Source organism: Caretta caretta, chromosome 2, assembly GCF_965140235.1.
Source record: "Caretta caretta isolate rCarCar2 chromosome 2, rCarCar1.hap1, whole genome shotgun sequence".
Classification (NCBI taxonomy): Eukaryota; Metazoa; Chordata; order Testudines; family Cheloniidae; genus Caretta; species Caretta caretta.
The window spans coordinates 64,904,007-64,927,775 of record NC_134207.1 but is presented as its reverse complement, the minus strand read 5'-3'; the positions used below and the strand labels follow the sequence as shown (position 1 = coordinate 64,927,775).

The window sequence follows — 23,769 nt, the reverse complement described above, 5'->3', positions numbered from 1 at the left end:
TTCATTTTGTTCTTAGTGGCACTGCAGGATGCTAGATATTCTACATTACCACTAACTCGTTAATGGCATGGGTGGCTTTGCACCTAGCAGCAGCATGAGGTGGAAAGTCATCGTGTAGATAAGGCCTAAGAGGTGATGTAATAATCCCCCTCTCCCCCAACATACATACTCTCAGAGTATTTGACACTCTATACCTATGACTCAAACACATGACAAACATGCAGAAGAAAAGCTGCATCAAAGAACCATAATTTCCCTGATCACCAAATATGCTTCTCCACTGAGGACCTGAAGAACTTCTTCTGCCTTACTGGAAAAACAAGTTGATACTCTAGATACTTCTAGAAACAAACTAACTTTTCAAAAGTTATGCAGAGTGCTGATAAATGCTGCTTTCCTTTTATCTAAGATTAATTAGATTGACTCGTGGAAAAAATTATTGCCTGAGATTTTCTATAACAAAGATTCTGTCTTCGTTATGGAGACTACCAGCAAATGTGACATCCCACATCAAAGGTCCTTGAAATAGCAAAATGGATCTTCCTTAAGGAGCAGTTCCAGATGGCGTGGCAGTAAGGATAAAAGACAAGTAGTAAAAGCTACATCCACCCTGCACTTCCATTAACCAAATTGTTCTTTGACTAATTATTGCTTGAGAAACTAGATAGGTGAGGGAATGTGTTTTATTGGACCAACTTCTGTTGATGGACAGTACAAACTTTAGAGCAGTGCAAAGCTGCTCTTTTGAAGAATGTGACATCCCATGTCTACTTCAGAAGAAAAGCTCCGTGTAGCTCAAAAGCTTGTACCATTCACCAATAGAATTTGGTCCAATATATTACCTCACCTACCTTGTCCCTCTCATATCCTGGGATCAAAAACAGCAACACCACCACTGCAAATAACTATTTCAAGTATGAGTAAATACACGATATTTACACTTAAGGTGTTTATACAGTTGTGACATTATCTGATTAAAATATGACCACATAGATCATTGTTGCAACCACCCTTATGTATTTGCAACAAATCTTGTACAAAATGTGGCATGTAAGAGGTCTATGAAAAGGTTATAATTTGCTATCTGTATGCATATATCATTTTTTCTAATTGAAGTTATGAATATTGGCTCTATACCTGGATTTCAAATGTTTGCACCTTGTGGGCATTACCCCAGGAGGTTAGCCAGCACATCTTGGAGGGACTATTCAAATTAAGTGGCTCATCAAGAAACACTTAACTGACAATGGACCGTGGGAGATGCCCATCTACACTGAATGGACTGTCCTGCAAACATGCTATTTGAGGTATAGGTAATGGCTTCTACTGCTTTCAAACCTTCATGCATGGACATGTGACTTGCCCATGTGACTCCAAACACTATCTTATCACCTGTAATTTTCCACTAGCTGTGCGGAGGGCTTTGTTTAAAACAATGGGTTTCCCTCCACATTGCAGAAGGTACAGGGGGCCTGGAAACACCTCCATTTTGCCTCTATCCTGCCTCTGGACTATGAACTTATATTAATGGGAGCATTCTAACTAAGGAATTGAGGACCTTCCAATGATTTGGAAGTAGCCAGAGACTTGACTTAAGCCAGCAGTTTATTCCATCTCTGCTACAAGCCTTAACCAAGAACTTTGCATTTATTGTATGTACTTGATTCTTTTAACCAAGTTTAACTCTCACCTTTTCTTCTTATGAATAAACCTTTAGATTCTAGATACTAAAGGATTGGCATCAGCGTGATTTTTGGGCAAGATCTGAGTTATATATTGACCTGCGTGTATGGCTGGTCCTTTAGGATCAGGAGAACCTTTTATGTGATGAGACTGGTTGTACAGAACCACTCCCCTTTAAATCCAGTGGTTTTGGTGGTAAGAATATAAGAACTGGAATGCCTAAGGAAACTGTTTTTATGACTTCTTGTTAGCCAGTATGGTGAAGCAGAAGTTTACTTTTGTTGCTGGTTTGGTATATTTTATGGAAGAATAACTACCAGTTTTGGGTTGTGTTTGCCCTGTTTCTCAGCTGTTTGCCCCAAGTTTGGCATTCTCAGTTGTGACCCACTGAGGCATGATTACAGTAATGCAATAGGAAACCGACACCACCACAAAAATAAGCTTTTGGATCATCCACTCTTTCTGTTCAGTGGCAATATGCTACGCATCCCAAAATGTGAACTATGAAATACAATACCACTGTACAGCGTCCAACAACAGTTTTTGCATATGAATTCAACGTGGATTTTGGTATTTACACAAACAGTGCTTGATAGAGTTAGTCAGGGGAAAGAATTTTTGGGAATTTTTTTGAATTTCAAAAGACCTTAAGCTAATTCTAGTACTTGATTCCATACCAAACACATTTCAGCTTACTACACAGTCTAAGAAGAATAAGCTATTCCATAAGAACTATTAACTATGGTTTGTAACCTGTCCTTTAAAACAGCTACTGTACCCAATGACTGGAAGACAGTTAATGTAAAGCCAATATTTAAGAAGGACTCTAGAGGTGATCCTGGCAATTACATACCGGTAAGTCTAAAATTGTCAGACACATAGAAGAACATAAATTGTTGCACAGAACTCAACAAACATGGTTTCTGTAAAGGGAGATCATGTCTTACTAATTTATTACAGTTCTTTGAGGAGGTCAAACATGTGGACAAGGGGGATCCAGTGGACATTGTGTACTTAGATTTCCATAAAGGCTTTGACAAGGTCCCTCACCAAAGGCTCTTACGTAAATTAAGCTGTCATGGGATAAGAAGGAAGATCCTTTCATGGATTGAGAACTGGTTAAAAGACAGGGAACAATGGGTAGGAATAAATGGTAAATTTTCAGAGTGGAGAGGGGTAACTAGTGGTGTTCCCCAAGGGTCAGTTCTAGGACCAATCCTATTCAACTTATTCATAAATGATCGGGAGAAAGGGGTAAACAGTGAGGTGGCAAAGTTTGCAGATGATACTCAACTTCTCAAGATAGTCAAGACCAAAGCAGACTGTGAAGAACTTCAAAAAGATCTCACAAAACTAAGTGATTGGGCAACAAAATGGCAAATGAAATTTAATGTGGATAAATGTAAAGTAATGCGCATTGGAAAAAATAACCCCAACTACACATACAATATGATGGGGGCTAATTTAGCTACAACTAATCAGGAGAAAGATCTTGGAGTCATCATGGATAGTTCTCTGAAGACATCCAAGCAGTGTGCAGCGGCAGTCAAAAAAGCAAACAGGATGTTAGGAATCATTAAAAAAGGGATAGAGAATAAGACAGAGAATATCTTATTGCCCTTATATAAATCCATGGTTCGCCCACATCTTGAATACTGCGTACAGATGTGGTCCCCTCCTCTCAAAAAAGATACACTGGCATTAGAAAAGGTTCACAAAAGGGCAACTAAAATGATTAGGGGTTTGGAATGGGTCCCATATGAGGAGAGATTAAAGAAGCTAGGACTTTTCAGCTTGGAAAAGAGGACACTAAGGGGGGATATGGTAGAGGTATATAAAATCATGAGTGGTGTGGAGAAAGTGAATAAGGAAAAGTTATTTACTTGTTCCCATAATATAAGAACTAGGGGCCACCAAATGAAATTAATAGGCAGCAGGCTTAAAACAAAAAAGGAAGTTCTAATTCACTCAGCACACAGTCAACCTGTGGAACTCCTTGCCTGAGGAGGTTGTGAAGGCTAGGACTATAACAGGGTTTAAAAGAGAACTGGATAAATTCATGGAGGTTAAGTCCATTAATGCCTATTAGCCAGGATGGGTAAGGAATTGTGTCCGTAGCCTCTGCTTGTCAGAGAGTGGAGATGGATGGCAGGAGAGAGATCCCTTGATCATTACTTGTTAGGTTCACTCCCTCTGGGGCACCGGGCATACCAGGCACCGGTAGACAGGATACTGGGCTGGATGGACCTTTGGTCTGACCCAGTATGGCCATTCTTATGTTAAGCACCATATGGTCCATAAAATGAAATGTGAAAGATGCTTTTGTAACTGTATATTTTGGTATTATCTACTATGATTTAAATGCCAATGCCCACTATGAAGTAGAATTAAAGAATACACTACCCAAAATTCCAATATGTAGGAGAGATAGCTTGATGAGTTTATTTAGAGAAGGAGGGGGCTGAACGTGGAAAAAAAATTACTGAAACAAAGCCAGGTTTAAAAAAGATTGCATTGCGTTCTAAAAAAAAAAAAAAAATGGCAAGGTCTGTTGCCATTCTTATCTCTTCCAAACGTAAGTTCCATAGGTCTAGCTCCTGTGAAAGCTCTATGTTGCACTCATGAGACTCTATCCTTTGATGGACAGTTCTGGTTCCAGTGGAACATGACCGTCATGGTAGACAAAATTTATCCCGTAACTAGGGTGAATTCTACAGAAGGCCTTAAACATCAGGACACACTTTGAACTGGAGTCTCTTCAATGGGTAGTCAATGAAAAGAGCTAAGAACTGGATGAGGTGTTAACAATGATCTGTACTACACCAAGCACGTGTGCCCTGGGTCTACCTTCTTACATTCAAATGCAAGTATCTTGGGCCACACTTTGCTCAGGCCGTGAACCTTGATAGAGAAGGGCTGTAGAAAGAGCTCATGGATACGTGTTCTGGCAATACCCCACTAGTCCAAATGTTTTCTGCTTCTCAACAGTTAGCTGAGCCATAAGAATTCAAAGCAGCCTAAAACCACAAAGCCAACAATAGAATACCCACCCTATCCACAGGGGTACGGAGCTTTCTGTTATACATTTGGACACCCAGGGAAGAAAAACATGAGCAAACAGAAACAAGAAAAAGATAAAATAGGATACAAGAGAATAAAAACCTCAGAATTGTGCCAGGTCATGGCTACACGTGCACAACAGCAGCTTTTCAAAGACTGCACATGTAACTGTAGAATTTTTTTCTCATTGGAGAAAAAAAAATAAATAAAGAAGACGCCTGTTCACATTTAGCAAGTTGTTCCTTCAGAAGTTTGGATTACAGGTTTTAAATCAGATGTTGGAAGAAATACAGTATCCCAAACCACTAAGTCTGTATTTGAAGAACGGCTTCACTTTCAAAGATAGTCCAAGCTACAGGAAGAGTCCCCTTCGTTCTTCACATTTAAAAAAATGCCAGTTAAACCTATAATTATATATGTGGAAGTCCCAAACTTGTGTGTGACTAGATTTCCCAGAGCTTGTCCTCACAGGGGAGCAACTTCAAAATAAACTCGGGTCTGAATTTAAAGTGAAATAGCTATTCTGCACTAGCATCCCATGTGGACATGCAGTATTGAATAAGTGTCCGCACATGGAGCTAATGCGAAGAAGTTTTTGTGCAATAGCTACTTCACCATGTAGACAAGCTCTTACATTCAGCAAATCTGAGAATTTTTAAACCATTCATCTAAAAGTATTCAACTACCTTAATTCTTCTCCAAACACACCATTAAAACTCATCCTTGTAAAAAGGACTTGGACTTGGAACAGCAGCATTTGAAGTATAAGAAATGTTGCTCTAGAACAGGGGTTCTCAAACTTCATTGCACCACGACCCCCTTCTGACAACAAAAATTACCACACAACCCCAAGAGGGGGGACTGAAGCCTGAGCCTGCCCCAGTCCTGCCACTGGGGGAGGAGGGGACCCCAAACTCCACTACTCTGGGCTGGGAGGCCAAAGTCAAATGCCAAGGGCTTCAACCTGAGACAAGGGGCCTGTAACTTGAGCCCTGCTACTCAGGCTGAAGCCTTCAAGCTTAGTGGGTTCAGGCTTGGCCCCAAGCCCCAACAAGTTTAAGACAGCCCTGGCAACCCCGTTAAAATGGGGTTGTGATGCACTTTAGGGTCTCGACCCATAGTTTGAGAACCACTGCTCTAGAAAAATCAGGACAATTTCCTTCATTTTCACTACAGTAAGCCAAGTAATAGAAAACTGGCTCATTTTTAAAGTGCACAAGCTAGAGAGTTTATTAAGTCTGGCCTCAAATTGAATTTGGTACAGTGCCACAAAGTTGGGTATTCGTAGTTTCATGCATGATATTACTTAAGATAGGAACAAATGGATTTTAAGAAAAAAGATAATGGAAAGTCATACGCTTAGTTATCCCTTTTCCCCCTTATGTTTTTCCCTTTATATTTTCTGTATTTCCTCCCCTCCTGCCCCCACATCATTCTAGTATTGAAAACTAGTCTTTCAGAGAGATATTAGTATGGCAGTATAACTTATGCACTTTGAAATAATTAAACTACCACCACCAAACCCTCTACTTCATGACTGAAAGTGACTTGAATTGCTTTACTAGTAACGGAGCAGAAGAGCTTCCCAGCAGGAGATTGGTCTGTGACAGCAGCACCTTCAGCAGAATCTTCAGACCAACTCCCTGCTCATCAGTTTAACTACCAGTTGAAGAAATGCGCTCCATTTCCGGATGCTCCCTAAAGTCTATTCTGGGTAAGAGACATAACAGGAGATTTATGAAAGTTATTCATCACCACTAACAACCTGTCAGAATGCCTAAAAAAAGTACACCTGACTGAAGAGTACCTGGGTCAAATTGAACCCCTGGCAAGACCAAAGTAATGCTTATTGGCAAATGAAAATGCTTTGAAGAACTTTCCGAGATATCACAGAAGGTAGAGCAAATTTGTGTCAGTTTCACGGGGGGGGGGGGGAGGAGAGGGGCTTGGAGCACTAAAAATGCAAAGAAACATAAATGTTTAATTTTCAAATGCTTCAATTTAAAAGTGTCTATTCTGAATCAAAATGGTTCACTTAGAAATTTCCTTCAATTAAAAAAAATGTGTTAAAAAGTGCTTGAAACACTTTTTTTTAAACTTAGATTCACAAAACGACTTCTTTAAAAATGTTCAGAGTTGCCAGTCAATCAAAAAAAAATCTATACACTATACACTGAAATGTAAGTATAATATTTATATTCCAATTGATTTATTTTATCAATTATATGGTATAAGTGAGAAAGTAAGCAACTTTTTAGCAATAGTGTGCTGTGACACTTGCGTCTTTTAATGTCTCAGTTTGTAAGCAGTCAGTTTCAAATTGTAGTTTGAGGCTTGGGGTCCTAATCTACAAAGCAATTACTGGATGTGGTTTTTGGAAAGGCTTTAGGAGTATGTTTATTGGAATGATTAAGGTGGCTGGCAGAGTTCCTGCCTGAACTGTTTAAGTACTTAAATAATAAAATAAATAATGATAATGGATCAATAACAAGCTATATGAAAGACAGAATTTCTGTCTGTCAGAACAGTTGTGCTCCTCTAGAACAATTCAGATGAAGACCAAGATGAAGTATGAGAGCTGGAGACAAAGCATTCTCAGTTGAGAGGATCGGTCTATGGAATATACAGACTGGGCAAATCCAGTCTGACTGTGACAGAGTGCTCAGAACAAGCAACTGAACCAGCACTGTGATCACTGTAAATCCAATTAGTTCCCTCAGAGAGGGCCTAATCAAGGGAAGAAATGACTAATTACTAGATCAGCCTGGGCTGGAGGAGCTAATTAGTCCATTAACTGCAAGAGTAGAAAAGGAGTACAGGAAGGACAGTATTAAGTAGAAAAACTTTAATGCAATGGGTGCAGGTGCTTGGTTACTTCCCAATTTCAGAGCTGTTTGTTTCCCTTCCATAGATGTGGATCCTCTACATTTATTAGTTCTAAATTCTTATACCACACTCATCACTGCACTATCTATTAAGTAAGAACAAGATGAGCTCTCTTGTCTCCATTTCATCGGGAGTTTTGTTTTTTAATATCTGGTTTTGGTGCAGTTACTGAGGGAAGGTTAGACTGAAGGGAGTTTTACACTTTGCTCTGAAGGAACTGACGTTCATGGCTATTTCAGTATCTTTCAGGTAAGAGTTCCAGTCATGGGCCAGTTGCTGAGAAAGCTCCATGTCTTACACACACAAATTCCACGCTTTAGGTTGACCAGCTCATTTTTTTTCCAGTTCGTCACAGGTGACCCAGGCAGCAGTTTCTGAGAGAGAGCCTCTGACTGGCTCTTCAATAACCTGGAACAATCTCACGGATTCAAAGATGAGTTCTGAAATATGGAATCTGATATACAAGAAGCCAAAGAAGAGACGAAAACATTGTGGTGGTGATGTACTCTGGATCCTGTGTTGCAAATCTGATAGGCTGCTTTAAAAACAAAAAAAACCCACATCAAGGTTATTCTGAAGTAGAATGTGTTACAGTAATAAAGCCTACAGGTCATGGATGTATGGTGACATTGCAGTCACTATCCTGCAGGATGATGAGGAGCAGTTTCTGCTCTAAAACTGTTCTGGCTATTTTACAGTATAGTTTGCTCACCTTCCACTTTTGGTGTCCTCTGTAAGTCTGATTAAAAATTAACCCCAAAGAACGACAAGTAGTAGCTATCCATGGTGTGTCGATAGAGAGACCTGTTATGTGAGGAGTTTTATTATTTTGCTTTCTGCTTTAAAGTTTTTGGACAGAAATCCTTAGAAACGCTAAAAAACATACACTGAAATATAGATAGCAGAAAATCAGTATTTTAGGACTGACAGATCTTTATCACTGCAACAAGCTGCTCCACAAATCACACAGACATTACTAGCCACTGGTAAAGCTAAGTTTCAGAGTAGTAGCCGTGTTAGTCTGTATCCGCAAAAAGAAAAGGAGGACTTGTGGCACCTTAGAGACTAACACATTTATCTGAGCATAAGCTTTCGTGAGCTACAGCTCACTTCATAGGATGCATTCAGAACCAGACAAAACACATCAGCGTCAGCCAGACGGGTTACAATCTCTCTTTTTGGATGAACTGGTTTAGAAAGGCAATGTTGAAAATCAGAAAGCATATTTGGTAGTTTAAGGTTACCTGCTCCAAACCCAAGTATTCTGACCAATTAGTAGTGTTAAAAATATAGCTAGAGGCCCACATTAAGTGGCAATTTGATCAGAGACCCAGCCAGTAGCTTGTTAATGCAGTATCCATCTCTTCACTGTCAAGTATTAGCAGAATTTTAAATTGACGTTTCAAAACTCCCATAATGCAGTTTGGTATCATAGAAAGGCCTGAGTAGTTCAACTAGTGAAGTACAAATAGTAGGTATTCTGTCATAGTCATGTAATATCCATCTAAAAAGTGCTAAGAAACCAAAATAAGATCTGCATATTTTTGAATAACTGCTACAGGAAATTGTGAAGAAGATTTCATCTTGACCTAAAAGTGAAATTAAAGAACTGAACTGATTATTTAATTGAATGGTACAATTAATTCTGGCACATTAACATTCAGAAATGGGGTGAGGAGCACTGGGACTTCAGACTAGTCCAAACACTTATTAGCAAACACTTACATAGCACTAACTTTACAGAGTTATTAAAAAAAAATCCCTTCCTGCAAGAATTTACCATTTAAAGTAGACAAAGGAAAGTATAGAGAGATCGAAATAGGGCAAAAAGAGCAGATGCAGTATAGGAGTTTAAGTCAATGAAATAAAGCAAGCCACGAAAGCAGGTGTGTCATAAATATAAAGGGAAGGGTAAACACCTTTAAATCTCTCCTAGCCAGAGGAAAAACCCTTTCACCCGTAAAGGGTTAAGAAGCTAAGACAACCTCGCTGGCACCTGACCAAAAAGACCAATGAGGAGACAAGATACTTTCAAAGCTGGAGGTGGGGGGAGGGAAGAAAGGGTTCTCTCTGTCTGTCTGTCTTTTGCCAGGACCAGAGCAGGAATGCAGGTCAGAACTCCTGTGAAAAGTCAGTAAGCAATCTAGTTAGATATGTGTTAGATTCTCTTTTGTTAAATGGCTGATAAAATAAGTTGTGCTGAATGGGATGTATATTCCTGTTTTTGTGTCTTTTTGTAACTTAAGGTTTAGCCTAGAGAGATTCTCTATGTTTTGAATCTGATTACCCTGTAAGGTATTTACCATCCTGATTTTACAGAGATGATTCTTTTACTTTTTCTTCAATTAAAATTCTTCTTTTAAGAACCTGATTGCTTTTTCCTTGTTCTTAAGACCCAAGGGTTTGGGTCTGTGTTCACCTATGCAAATTGGTGAAGATTTTTATCAAGCCTTCCCCAGGAAAGGGGGTATAGGGCTTGGGGGGAAAGACGTTTCCAAGTGGGTTCTTTTCCTGTTATATTTGTTAGATGCTTGGTAGTCGCAGCAATAAAGTCCAGGGACAAATGGTAAAATAGTTTGTACCTTGGGGAAGTTTTAACCTACGCTGGTAAAAATAAGCTTAGGGGGTTTTTCATGCAGGTCCCCACATCTGTACCCTAGAATTCAGAGTGGGGAAGGAACCTTGACAAGGCATCAGGAGGGATCTCAAGGAGGAATGAGTGAGGATGCTGAGAGAAAAAGAGGATGCCATTCCACAAGCAGGGAGCAGAGTGAAAGAGCATTTAGATGAGAAAGTACTGGAGGAGTTTGACAGAAGAGCACGTCAAAAGCACTGGAAAAATTCAGCTTCTTCGAAGACCTTGGAGATAACAGGGAAAGGAGATGAGGCAACAGAGAGAAACAGGACTTGTTTGTACAGTTTTGTACCACTTTGTTGAGAGTTTCAAATAGATATAATTAAGGTAGTACATCATACTAATATGGATGCAGTTAAACTAATATTACTCCTGGGGGAATTCTGTGTCGAAAAATTAAAAATTCTGCACACAATATCTTCAAATTCTGCATGTTTTATTTATCAAAACAACACAATATAATCACACCAGTTTCAATTATTTTTGGTAATTTATTTCAAAATACCTGTCAGCATTCTGCCTGTAACAATACAGACAACAAAAATTCAGGAAATGTTTTTTGACAAATAGATTCCTTACTAGGTATATTAATACAGAACTCCGAGTAATAATTCATTTAAGCTACAATACAGAACCGTATTTCCCTACCCCTCAGAAGGCTTGGGGAGACGGGGTAATGGAGGAGCTGAGGAAGAGGGAAGGAGATTGGGTGTGAACTTGGAGGGTTGTTGAATATGGGTGGGAAAAGTATGGAACAGGTTTTGGGGGAGGACATTGTTAGGGAGCTTCCCCCTGCAGACCCTAGCTGACCCCTAGCCTCTCCCATTAGTCCGGCACATCTGCCCCTGTCCCCATGCATCCCTGCACCCCCGATCCCTATGTGTCCCTCCACCCCCATTCAGACACCCACTCCACGCAACCCAATGTGACCCTGCACCCCGTCCCTCTGTCCCCATGTGTCTCTGTGCCCCCACTCAGCCACACCTCTGTCCCTATGTGGCCCTGCACCTTCCTCCCTCCTGTGGCCCTACATCTCCACTCCCATTCAGCCCCTACCAATTTGTTTTCCCCCCGGTAGCCCTTATAAGCCCCTATCTGACTCCCCAGCAGCCCCATGCTGTCTGTCTCCTGACCTCGCCGGACAGGCGCTGTGAACAACGCAGGCTCTTTCTCTTCCCTACCTGGCCAGGAGCTGCTACTCTGTTCTATCGTCACAGTGCCCTCTGGTGGGTAAAAGTGGAACTCAGCAACTTTCCAGCCAACCTTATTTTCAGCTGGGGCTGCCTGGGAGGCTGCTCTGTTCTAGCAGCACAATGCCCTCTGGTGGGCAAAAGGCAGAACTGCAGCAACTTCCGGGCAGAGCTTTTTTCTGTGCAAAAACTTAAAATTGTGCAGCTCATTAATTATGCATGCACACAGTGGCACAGAATTCCCCCAGGAGTATAGTATGAAGGTGCTGCTATTAGTATAGCTTAGTCCCATAAATTTAGCAGGAAAAGCTGTACCAATACAAGGCACCTTTTTACTGGTATAACTGCATCCACACAAGAAGTTGTGCTGATTTAATATTTTTTAGTTAAAAGATCTGCAATCATACCCTAGCCAAAATAGTTAAAACAGCCCAAAAAACTGTATAGATCAGGATTTCCTCAAGATAAGCTTGAATGCAGATAGGAAAGAGAAGAGGAGAGCAATCAATAAGGAGGAAAATGAATGAAGAAGGATTATGGCAAATTAGGAGATGAGAGTAATAATTTTGAGTTGATAAATCACAGTATTTGAGCTAGAGAGAAGCATGGAGATCTCAGAAATATGCAGGAGGACAATGAGAATGTAAGAACTACCATACTGGGTAAGACAAATGGTCCATCTAAACCCAATATCCAGTCTTTGATAGTGGCCTGTATGAGCTTCAGGGAAGTGCACAGAACAGAGCAGTTAGAGTTATCCACTCCTCTTCCTATCCTAGCTTTCAGCAGTCAGAGGTTTAGGAGGGTTTCTGACCATCTTGAGTAATAGCCATTGATGGACTTATTATTCATGAATTTATCTGGTTTGGTTTTTTTTTTTAAACCCAGTTATACTTGTAGCCATCACAACATTCCATGGCAACAAGTTCCACAACCTTCTGTCTATTCATTTCACTTGGTGACCCCTGGTATTTGTATTGTGGGAAAGGGAAAACAACACTTGTCTATTCACTTCTTTGGCACCCTTCATGATTTTATAGGCCTCTATCATCCCTTAGTCACCTCTTTTCTAAGACGAGCAGGCCTAATCTTTTTAAGTCTCTCCTCATATGGGAGCCATTCCATACCACTGGTCATCTTTGTTTCCTTTCTCTGAACTTCTCCTTTTTGAGATGAGGCAACAAGACCTGTACACAGTATTCAAGGTGTGGGCATGCCATAGATTTGCCTAGTGGCATTATGATATTTTCAATCTCATTTTCTATCCCTTTATTAATAGCTCCTAAGTTTCTTCTAGCATTTTTGACCACTGCTGTGCATTGAGATGAAGTTTTCAAGAGATTATACACAGTGGCTCCAAGATCTTTCTTGAGTAGCAACAGCTAATTCATACCCTATCATTATGTATGTGTAGCTGGGATTATTTTCCCAATGTGCATTACTTTGCACTTATCAACATTGGGCAACTAAATGACAGGTGAAATTCAGTCACTCACTTTTGTGAGATCCCTCTGTAACTGTACCTTAAATAATTTTGTATCATCTGCAAACTTTGCCACTTCACTGTTCACTCCCTTTTCCAGATCATTAATGAATATGTTGAACCTACAGGTCCCAGAACAGACGCTTGTGAGACCCCCGCTGTTTACCTCTATCCATTGTGAAAATTGAACTTTTATTCCTACCCTTTGTTTCCTACCTTTTAACTAGTTATTGATCCATGACAGGACCCCTGTTATCCCTTGACTACTTAGTTTCTTTAAGACTGTTTGGTGAGGAATCTTGTAGAAAGCTTTCTAAAAGTCCAAGTACACTATATCAACTGGATCACCCTTGTCTGCATTTGTTGACATCCTCAAAGAATTCTAATGGATTGGGGAGGCATGACTTTCCTTTACAAAGGCCATGTTGACTCTTCCACAACATATTGTGTTTCTCTGTGTGTCTGATAATTCTATCCTTTACTACAGTTTATAATACCAGTTTGCCTGGTACTGAAGTTAGGCTCACCAACCTCTAATAGCCAGGATCACCTCCAGAGCCCTTTTTAAAGATCATCATTACATTAGCTACCTTCCAGTCATTTGGTACAGAGCCTTGCTTCAGCAACAGTTTACATACTACAGGTTACAATTCTGCAATAAGAGATAAAATTAAAGAGAAGATAAAGGTCTCCTGCTGGGCCCAAATTTTGCCTTTAAAGAAGTTTGGAGGATCCTGGAGAAAGGACAGAACTAATCACTCCACTACTCCAAAGTAACTGGAGAATCCTCCTCTGATCTTCAGAAGACTATTGAAAGGCAGATGATTGAACGTTCACACACAAATAAATAGGTCTCTCTTGTCCAAGCGCATCATTTGCTATGAGAAAGGGGAGTAGCTCCTCCCACCCCCAGAGTTGGTCCCCCACAAACTTTTCATAGTTCCTTGCAAGCTGATGCTCAAGTGCCTCCTCCAGACCCTCTACTCCCAGTTGGACAGGAAGCAGCAACAGCCTAGAAAAGAGCAGAGTACAGAGTGAGCTGGGCCCAAATCCCTGCCCTGGGCCAGCCATCAGTGAGAGACACTCTCCTGTCCACTACTGCCTCCCACCCCCACCTACATGTTCTCCAGGATAGGACTGACATGCTACCGCCTGACCCTCCTCCAGGATGGAACCACCCATTAACCTCTCCACAAACAGCAACCCCCAGAATTTTTCCAACTTGATATCCTTGATCTTATCGAATATACTGAAATTGTAAGTAACTTGATGCAGACACTGTCTTTTGTTGTGTGCGTGTGCCGTGCATAGCACAATGGAGCACCAGTCTCTCATTGGTGAGTGTAGGTTCTACTGTATACAAATATTAAAAGTTTTATAGGGGATATACGCCCTGAAACATGAAGAGTTTAAGCCAGCCACCAACTGCAATGATGGGTTAGAAAGATACTTCCCAGGTTATACGTAACAGACCATTAGGGAGGTTCTTGAACCTTTTTCCTAAAGCCACCGTCACACACAGGATACTGGAATAAATGGAATATTGTTCTGATAAGTAGGAAAACAGCTATAATTCAGGGAAAGCTGCAAATGTTTGATAAGGACTTAGATTGTAGGTAGCCTTTTTTTAAACAAAACACAAACAACAAATATGCACTTGAATTTTTCTGCTCTGATACACAGCAGGCTTATTATATGTACCCCAAACCCTCAATACGCACATTCTGACAAAATGAAAATGCTAACCTTTACAGCAAAACTTCTATATCTAATGCATTTTACTACTCAAGTGAATTGCTAATACAGAAGTTTTTATAACAAGCCATATCCAAAAGAAAATGCCACAAAAATCATCCTTAATAATGAAGTTATAACTATGTCTTCATTTCAATTTCAAGCTCAAAGCTTTCTAATTCACTTACATATCCAATGTGACTTGATAATATCTATAGGGATAGTGTCATACTACTATTAATGTTGAGTTAGATTTCTATTCAGTTTCGCAATGTAGAAGTTAGCGACCCCAAAACAATTTGAAGTTATCAGTTACATATCCAAAGACAACATTTTGTTGTATACACTAAGTTACTGGCTGTATTTAAATATATAACAGATTACAAAGTCTCAGTTATTAAGAGCAAAATTAAGTCTTGCACTAGTAAAAGTTGGTATGGCATATGTTTGTACCAACTCTGAGAAACACAAGAATAGTTGTGGGAAAAAAAATTGTTGGAAAAGCCACTGTAATTTCTCAATGTAAGAACCATAGCATTCAATTACTTCATAGTAAGATCTGAAGCAGTCACACACTCCACTGGCAATTCCAAAATCTACACCGACAAAGAAACTCACTTGATGAATACCTTGTCAAAGTAATCAACGTCAGATTAATTTATATAAACCTCTTCTTCCCCTACTTGTTTCCTGTCCTCTACCCCATACCATGTAACTATATTGCAGGGGTGGCCAAACTGTGGCCCACAAGCCACATGTGGCTCTTTTACTATTGAAGTGCGGTGTGCAGAGCCTTCCACGCCCCTCCCAAATCTCCACCTACTGGACTGGGGGGGGGCGGGGGGGGGGCACCTTGGTACCTCTGCCTTGCAGCAGTGTGGTGGAGTAGAGGCTTCTGCCCAGCGAAGAAGGGGGTCTCGAGGCTCCAGCCGGACTTGGGGCTTCAGCAGGAGCGGGGCTGAAGCCAGACACCTCTGCGGGTGCACTCCTGCTCTCCAACTTCTGAAGATTGTTGTATGCGGCTCGGAGGGTCAGTAAATTTGGCCACCCCTGATATATTGCTTCTCAAACTTCATGCTCAATGATGCTTTATACAAATGTTAAATAGTTAGATTTAAACCATGAACCAATACCCTATACAGTAACTCCCCACTTAAAGTCCTCCTGGTTACGTTGTTGATCAATTAGGGAACATGCTCATTTAAAGTTGTGCAATGCTCCCTTATAACGTTGTTTGGCAGCCGCCTGCTTTTCCACTGCTTGCAAGAGCAGCCCGTTGCAGCTAGCTAGTGGGGGCTTGAAACCAGGGTGGACCGGCAGCCCCCATATCAGCTCCCCGCTCCCTTAAGTGCCCTGTGCAGCAGCCACCCAGTAGGCTACTAACTGCCAGCAGTTCAGCTGTTCCTCCCCCCACTGCCATGTGCTACTCCTGCCCTCCACCTTGGAGCTGCTCTCCGGAGCCTCCTGCTTGCTGTGCAGGGAGAGAAGGAAGAGGGGGGCTAATGTCAGGGTGCCTTGTAGAGTATGAGGCTACATTAACAACGAGTTAACCCTTGAGGGCTCAGCCAATTGCTAGTTCATCATTTAGCAGTAAGGCATCCCCTAGGAAATATCCCACCCTTTGACTTCACCACATCAACCAAGCTTCACAATCATCATCACTGTGTACCAGTATTAAATTGTTTGTTTTAAACTTATACTGTGTGTGCGTGTAGTCTTTTGTCTGGTGAAAAAAATTTCCCTGGAACCTAACTCCCCCTATTTACATTAATTCTTATGGGGAAATTGGATTAGCTTAATGTCGTTTCGCTTAAAGTCACATTTTTCAAGAACATAACTACAACGTTAAGCGAGGAGTTACTGTATTTAAAATTTGGAAATACACCTTGTCCCTCTTCAAAGGGCATGTATTTCTCAATGGGTCCCCTGGCAATGATGATTAGTTAGTAGTGGGAAATAAGACACTGTTGTGTTTGTTTTAAGAAAGTAACAAAGCTGCTCCATTCTGTTCCAGGAAAGATTAAGCCCCAAAACTGCTAGAGGTAAGGTCTGCCCTGACTTCCACCCCAATGCACTGAATTACATAGAAACTTGCACCCATGCTAACCTAAGTGTCGCTTTTCAGCAAGATCACCACCACCAACTGTAGGCAACTCAAATATTTATGAAAGAAAAAACTATTTACAAACATTACAAATATGTTAAAAGATACTTTGACATCTGAATTTTCATAATGGTAAAATGAACATGGATAGAGTTTTATTTGTAGTCTTAAAAGCACATGATATTTAAAGTCAATTCTAATTTTTGGTTTAAACTTCAAAGTCTATACTAATTTCAACTTCTGTATAACAATTTCAGGAACTCAGACTGTTTCAGATTTCATCTACTTGTGAGACTAATACCAAAATGGTCAGACTTTGGTGCCTAAACAAATGTCCTGATGTTCAACAGTACTGCAGTTCCTACTGACTTCACTGGCTCCGCTGTCCATGGGCAATGCTAGGTGGGAAGCCAAGTCTTCCTCCATTAGTTGCTGAGAAAAGGAAGGATAGCTGAAATCTTTCCAAGGTGCTTCCCCAGTCAGAGGGCTCTATCTTTCACACCTCATGTTGCAAATGTCAACTTTATTTCCCCACCACGTCACACCTTTCTTTTCTGGGAGCTGGAGTGAGGAGAGGAGCTTCCTCTATCTATGTCTCCAAAGACACCTAGTTGCTAATGCAATGTAAGGAGTCTCCACCACTTTCATTCCTGTTGAGCAGCCATTGTCCAGTGCCTGTCTCTGCTGCTTCTTGGTTTTCTCAGGTAGCAGCAAGAAACTGACCCAAGACTTGTCATTTACATGCAGCTACCCAGAGTTCTGATTAGAAGTAGTCAAAAGTGACAATACTTTGGTTACCATTTACTCTGCTGCATCTTGGAACTGTGCTGCAGATTTAGACAGACCCCCCTGCTTCTGTTTACACTGTTCACAACTGGAAGGTGCCCTATGCAAGCTTACAGGCCCAACCTTTTTAAAATAAAAGGACAGATTTTGCAGAGGTAAACAAAATGTTGTTAAAGCTAATGTTAAAATTATATGATACACAAGTTGAGAACAGAGTGTCTGTACATCTGGGTATAGCGCTTAGATTATCCACAAATACAAAGTTTGTTGAAAAACTCTTAAAATACATATAGTACATAATCGGCAATAACCCAAATTTAGGTAAATTTGATTATACAGTCTAGATATTGGAACCCGATCGAGTACATCATTCATGAAAAGTTATACAGAGAATTGGTTTAGAAAGAAAATATAGGAATGAGTGTATATCGCCCCTCAGTAATTGAGCACTTAGGATGGGTTGACCCTTTGTAGATATAATCCATCAGAGAAATATTTTAGTTACTTTCCGATTTTGCTTTTCATCAGCACTGTACGTTCCTGGGAAAAGTTCTTACTCAAGACAGGTAAATGAATTTTTCAAACTCTGATCAAGAGGTTTTGTTTTGTTTAATTTGAATTATTAAGTATTATCTATGTTGGAGTTCTCTGTAGCATTCAAGATTCTATACAGGATGAACACTTTCAATGTATTGTTTTTCAAAACATGCATTTTACAGAATTTTACACTGAAATAAGCTCCTTCTGTTGTTGCTGCATGGACACTTATTATAATATCATATTGTCTTCATAATTCCTGAATCAACTGGGCTAGAGAAATTTAAGGGATACAGCAGCAACTAACATAACTAAGCTCCGTGTAACTGGAAAGCTTGGCACTTTCACCAACAGATGTTGGTCCAGTAAAAGATATTACCTCAGCCACCTTGTCTCTTTATAGCACCATATGAAACCATTGCACTCAATTATCAAGGGGATCAATATGGGTAAAATGTCACATGTATGAACCTCTCATCCAGCACTGTGAGCTCTACTAGGACTATGCACATGTGTGATATTACATACGTGAAATGCAAGGCCAACATCACATCTGTGCCAGTGGTGTCAAATGAAACTGAGAAATTATAAGTCCAAAAGAGCTAACCAAGTACAGACAGAAAGCTTGTTCACTGTAAAGCTAAAAAGATCAGATCCTTACAATCTGTACAGTTATACAACTGCCAGAAAAGCATTCATATACTTTCACCTGACAAGTACTTTCCTTTCATTAAGGTTAGCTTTGTTGTGTTACAGGAGTTTACTGTAAACATTTATTAATTTACTTCTATGATTAGGTTTGTTGATCCAGTTTCAAGTTGTTCATCTCTCTTACGCTCTAAAAATAAGTCTTCCTTTATAGCCGCATTTTTCATACTGCATTTACATTTAAGTAAGAAGCCTACAGATTAAGAATGACAGTTTTCAAACGTGGTTGCCTCAAGTGAAGATCTCAAATCCAAATTTGGACAGCTAACTAAAAGCAGTTGGATTTTTAAAAAGTGCTAAACAGCGATATTTTCCACTGACTGCAATGCTCAGCACCTTTTTTAAAAATCAGACTGCTTTTTACAGGGGAATTTAAGACACACATGGACGCCTCTCTTAGACACTCAAGTTGGTAATTACTGGCCTAAGCACACCTAGGGATATGTCCAGCTCTACTCATTATTAATCCTCTGTCATTTGGAATCTCCCTGTTTGCTGAGCCAGACTCTAAGCTTTTCCTCCACTTCAACTCCAGCAAAAAAGGGGAATAAATGAAATCTGAGTAACAGATTTAAACCATCTGTTCCTACCTCCCCGCCCTCCAAGAGCTAAGCTGACACGTAAACACACGGAGGAGGCTGAAGGTGACCAGGCAGCGAGAGGGAGGCAGATACACACACCCGCTGCCGGGCGCTTCCCCGCACCCGCTGCCCCGCCTTCACCTCCCGACCCGTAGGAGCCCGGTGTGCAGCGAGGCGCGCCCCGGGCCCAGCCACAGGAGCCACGGACTCAAGAGAGCGGCAACTTCGAAATTGCTGCCGCCGCCGCCGCCCCCTCCCGCGGGGCACCAGGGGCCGAGACTGCTGCTGCTGCAGCGCGCCCCCTCCCCCCCGCTACGGGCGCCCTGTGCGGGACTGGGCACGGGGAGCGGCACCCCCTTGCCCGGCACACCCAGGAGCCGGCCCGCCGGCTCCGCCCCAGCCTGTTGCGCGGCCCCAGCCCCCGCGCCGGCGAGGGGGCAGCCGGCGGGCCGGGCCGGGCCAGCCCCAGCTCCGCGGGCGGGCAGCGCTGACCTTTCCTGGCCCCCTGGCTGGGGCTGCTGCCGGCGCCTTTGGAGGGGTTCCTGCGCGGAGCCATGTCACCGCCTGTCAGGGAGCGGAAGGGCAGGAGCGGGCTCCCAGGAACTGAGCGAGGACACAGCCACAGCAGCCGCCTGACCCTGCGTGTGTAGCCACTGCAGTCAAAGGACCCGCCCCGGCTGCCGACGGACAGCTACCTCCGCCAATCCTAGCGCTCTCGTCGGCATCACTTGCGTCTTATTGGTGTAGACACGAGGACTGGGCGGGACACGTTGCCCTTTCCTCCCCTTCCCTCGCCGAACCGGCCGCTTGGAACGTGGCAACATGGAGCGAGCGCTCTCGCGAGGATTCAGCTTCCGACCCAGTGGGAGAAGTGCGCGCGCTGTCCGCGAGGGGGACGTGGGCGGGGCTGCTTAGAGGGGTGGGGGGTCCGCAGGCCTGGGGTGGCTGCGCGCTCCGTAGAGTTGTTTACCCAGGGCTTGTGGCGTGACCCTGGTCTCAGCTGCATGCTCACCTACTTGTGCTGCTCAGTGAGCCTCTGTGCCTCAGTTTCCCTATCTCTAGGAAAGGGACAGTGCTCAGTTACCTGTGCAAAAAAGCAGCGTGCAATCATGACGTGAGGAGTACTAGAACTGGCTAATGCTGTCTGCTACCGTACACCCAGCTGTGGTTTGTGCCAGAGGTTCTGAGCTCCATTCAGGTGGTCTGCGGATAGCTCCCTCTAAGGTGCATGCCTGGGCAGCCGCACATGAGAGAATGCAGGGTCATCCACCTAATTAGTGGAGCTGCACAGGTATGGCTTCCCTAATTAGGTGCCTGAACCCTGGAGAAGATGCACATGTGAGGTGGGGTGGTGGCCTTGAGGAGAATAGGGGGGTAGGTGGGAGGGAGCAGTGGGGTAAGAAGAGGAGGTGGGGGGATTTTGGGATGTGCAGCGCTGCAGTGGCGAAAGAAAGAGGACTTTCCCCAGCTCTAGGGCTGTAGCTGCTGGGGAGAGACAGCCCTCCTTTCCAGCCTCATCTCTGGGGCTGCTGTGGTGGGGGAGAGCCCCCTCTCCTTCCCAGCTCAAGTTTGGAGACTGCTGAGTTGGGGGAGAGAGGGCACATCCACCACATTAGAAAGGTAAGACTACTGATGTTAAAATGAGTTGTGTGCTTTTATTTGTAGAACAAAAAAAATTATTAAGGTTTTTTTTTTATATCGCACTTTTATCCAAAGCGCTTTACAATAGTTTAGTTAATGGTATAAACAACATTTGGAAAGATCATTAAGTGGTCCACCAAGATCTTCAGCAATTTTCAATTGGTCTGCAGGAAAAAAAGTTTGAGAACCACTGGTCTACACTACAGAGTTAGGTCCATACAAGCTAGCTTACATTGAACCAACTATGGAAAGTATCTACACTTAAATTTTGCTCTTGTTGATGTAATTGCCCCATTACCCTGACTTCATGCAACTCGTGGCGGTAGAGTTATTGAGTCAAGGTCAATGTAGTTAGGTTGACACAGTGTCAGTGTAGACCAATGGTTTTCAAATTGCGGGTTGTGACCCAGTACTGGGTCGCGGAATGCAAGGCACTGAGTCACGGAACTCTGGTCAGCACCGCCGACCAGGCCATTAAAAGTCCCGTCGGCAGTGCTGCTTGGTTAAGGCAGGCTAGTTCCTACCTGTTCTGACACTGTGCCACTCCCCGGAAGCGGCCAGCAACTGGCCCCTAGGCAGGGAAGCTATGGGGCTCCACATGCTGTGCCCCCTGCTCCCCCGAGAACTGCCTCAGCACTCCCATTGGCTGGTTTCCGGCCAATGGGAGTGGGGTAGGGCGGTGCCTGTGAGTGAGAGCCCTGTGGAGCCATTTGCATACCTCTGCCTAGGAGCCGGACCTGCTGCTGGCTACTTCCGGGGTGCAGCGCCGTCCACGGTGCCTGGAGAAGCAGGAAGCCTGCCTCTGCACCACCGCTACTCTGCTGACTGGGAACCACCCAAGGTAAGCCTGTGCCCCAATCCCCTGCCCCAGCCCTGAGCCCCCCCCCCCAACCCGGAACCCTTTCCTGCACCCGAAACCCCTCATCCCCAGCCTAGAGCCTGCACCCCCAGTCCAAAGCCCTGACCCCCTCCTGCACCCCAACCCCCTGCTCCAGCCCAGAGCCCCCTCCCACACCCTAAACCCCTCATTTCTGGCCCCACCCCGCAGCCCTCACCCCAACCCTTTGCCTCTCCCAAACCCCTCATCCCCCAGCTTCATTGGCTCACGGACATCAACAATTTTTTTTCAACTGGGTCACCAGAAAAAAAAAGTTTGAAAACCACTGATGTAGACATTGTGTTGCTTAAGTCCACGGCTGTAACCAGGGTGGGGCAAGTGGGGCAGTTACTCAGGGCATAAAGCTATGGGGGTGGAAAAGTGGGGTGGGAAAATGATGGAAAAAAATGGTACGGGGTGCAAATATGCTTGCTTACCCTGGGTGCTACAATGCCGATTTACTGTTACTTACTTTCGCAAGCTGCCCCATGCTGATAGTGCAATTGACACAGGTGCTCCTGGTGAGGATACACACAGCTGACATAAGAAGGAAAGTGTTGATATGCATTAGCAATGTAATTTCTGTCGCAGCTGTATACTGACATAGGTTGACTTAAGGCCATATCTACACTACAAACTTATGAGGTGTGGCTCAGAGCACCCTTACCGCTGAGGATGTGCGAATGGTAGGAGTTTGTGCTACTGGAGCAGGAGTCTAAAATGCCATTCCTTGTGCCACTGGCTAGGATATGCAGCATAGTAAAGATCCAGGTAATGGCTATAGATGTGTGACAATATTAGTTCTTTCTTCACAGTGGGGATCTAGAGTATAGTGGGGAAAGAGGCTCCTTTTTTCACAGAGGTACTCTAGAAATAATTAGCTTTCCTTTGATCTGCCACTTTTTCAGTCAGTGAGCTGCATTCAGAGAAGCTCACCCAATAGTTGTCCTCCAGTCCACAGAGTTATACATCAAATCATCAATTTTCAGCTCTTCAGTGCACGGATTTGTGTTGTTTATCTGTACTATGAGGCTCCAAGCACATTTTTTGGATTCTATGAAATAAATACTAATAGAACATGTCGCACAGTTATCCAACATATGTATAGAAAATAATGCTTTTTTCTTTTTAAATTAGAAATTAAGCAAGATTGTGCAGCATGATAAATGTCCAATATAAGTATATAATAATAATTATACAGATGTTTTCTTCAAGCACTTTATAAAGGAGATTAGTATCAATACCCCCATTTTACAGATAGGAAACTGAGGCACCGTGGGTACTATGATTTGCCCAAGTAGGCCAGTAGCTGAGCTGGGAATAGAACTTCCGATTTTCAGTTCACTACTCTTTCCCTTAGGCCGCATGGCTATAGATATGAACCTAAATCCACCAAGTCAATGGAAGTTTTATCATAGACTTCAGTGAGAACAAAAATAAACCCTTTATGCAAAAAAAGACAACTAAATGCAGGCTATAAACATACATTCTTCAAGTGCTTAAGATTTTTTTTTGAAGCGTTTTGTTTTGTTTCTTAAACTGGTTTGTCCAACTTGCTATTAATTTACTCTTAGCTGTGGATATTGGAGCCCCCAAACTATGGGAGACAAGTAGTCCACAAGCAGTCTATCAAGTAACACCCTTGGTCAATGTAAAGGAGCATTTTAAAGTATTGATCTATCACCAAATTAACTCTGAAATAGTTTGTAAAAGTAATTCAAACAGCAGAGGAAAAAAATCCCTCCAGTAGCCAATAATAAAATAGATCTGTATTTTTTTTAATGGAAATTCCTTATCTTAATGTGAGATTTTCTTTTTGGTCAGTTATTGATCTGGAGAAAAACATACTTGGATAACAGACTCA

At 42.5% G+C, this 23,769-nt stretch overlaps 1 protein-coding gene across 14 annotated transcripts in view; it reads right to left on the bottom strand.

The window, feature by feature from the left end:
* The window catches only part of ASPH (aspartate beta-hydroxylase), a 201,194-nt gene extending 181,134 nt beyond the window's left edge, over nucleotides 1-20,060 (bottom strand). For all 14 annotated transcript variants that reach the window (XM_075125190.1, XM_075125174.1, XM_075125184.1 and 11 more), the window contains exon 1: nucleotides 19,880-20,060. In XM_075125190.1, the coding sequence (XP_074981291.1) occupies nucleotides 19,880-19,943 (64 nt within the window). In that variant the 5' untranslated portion in view covers nucleotides 19,944-20,060. The remainder of the gene's footprint in view (nucleotides 1-19,879) is intronic.
* Nucleotides 20,061-23,769: the final 3,709 nt, after the last annotated feature.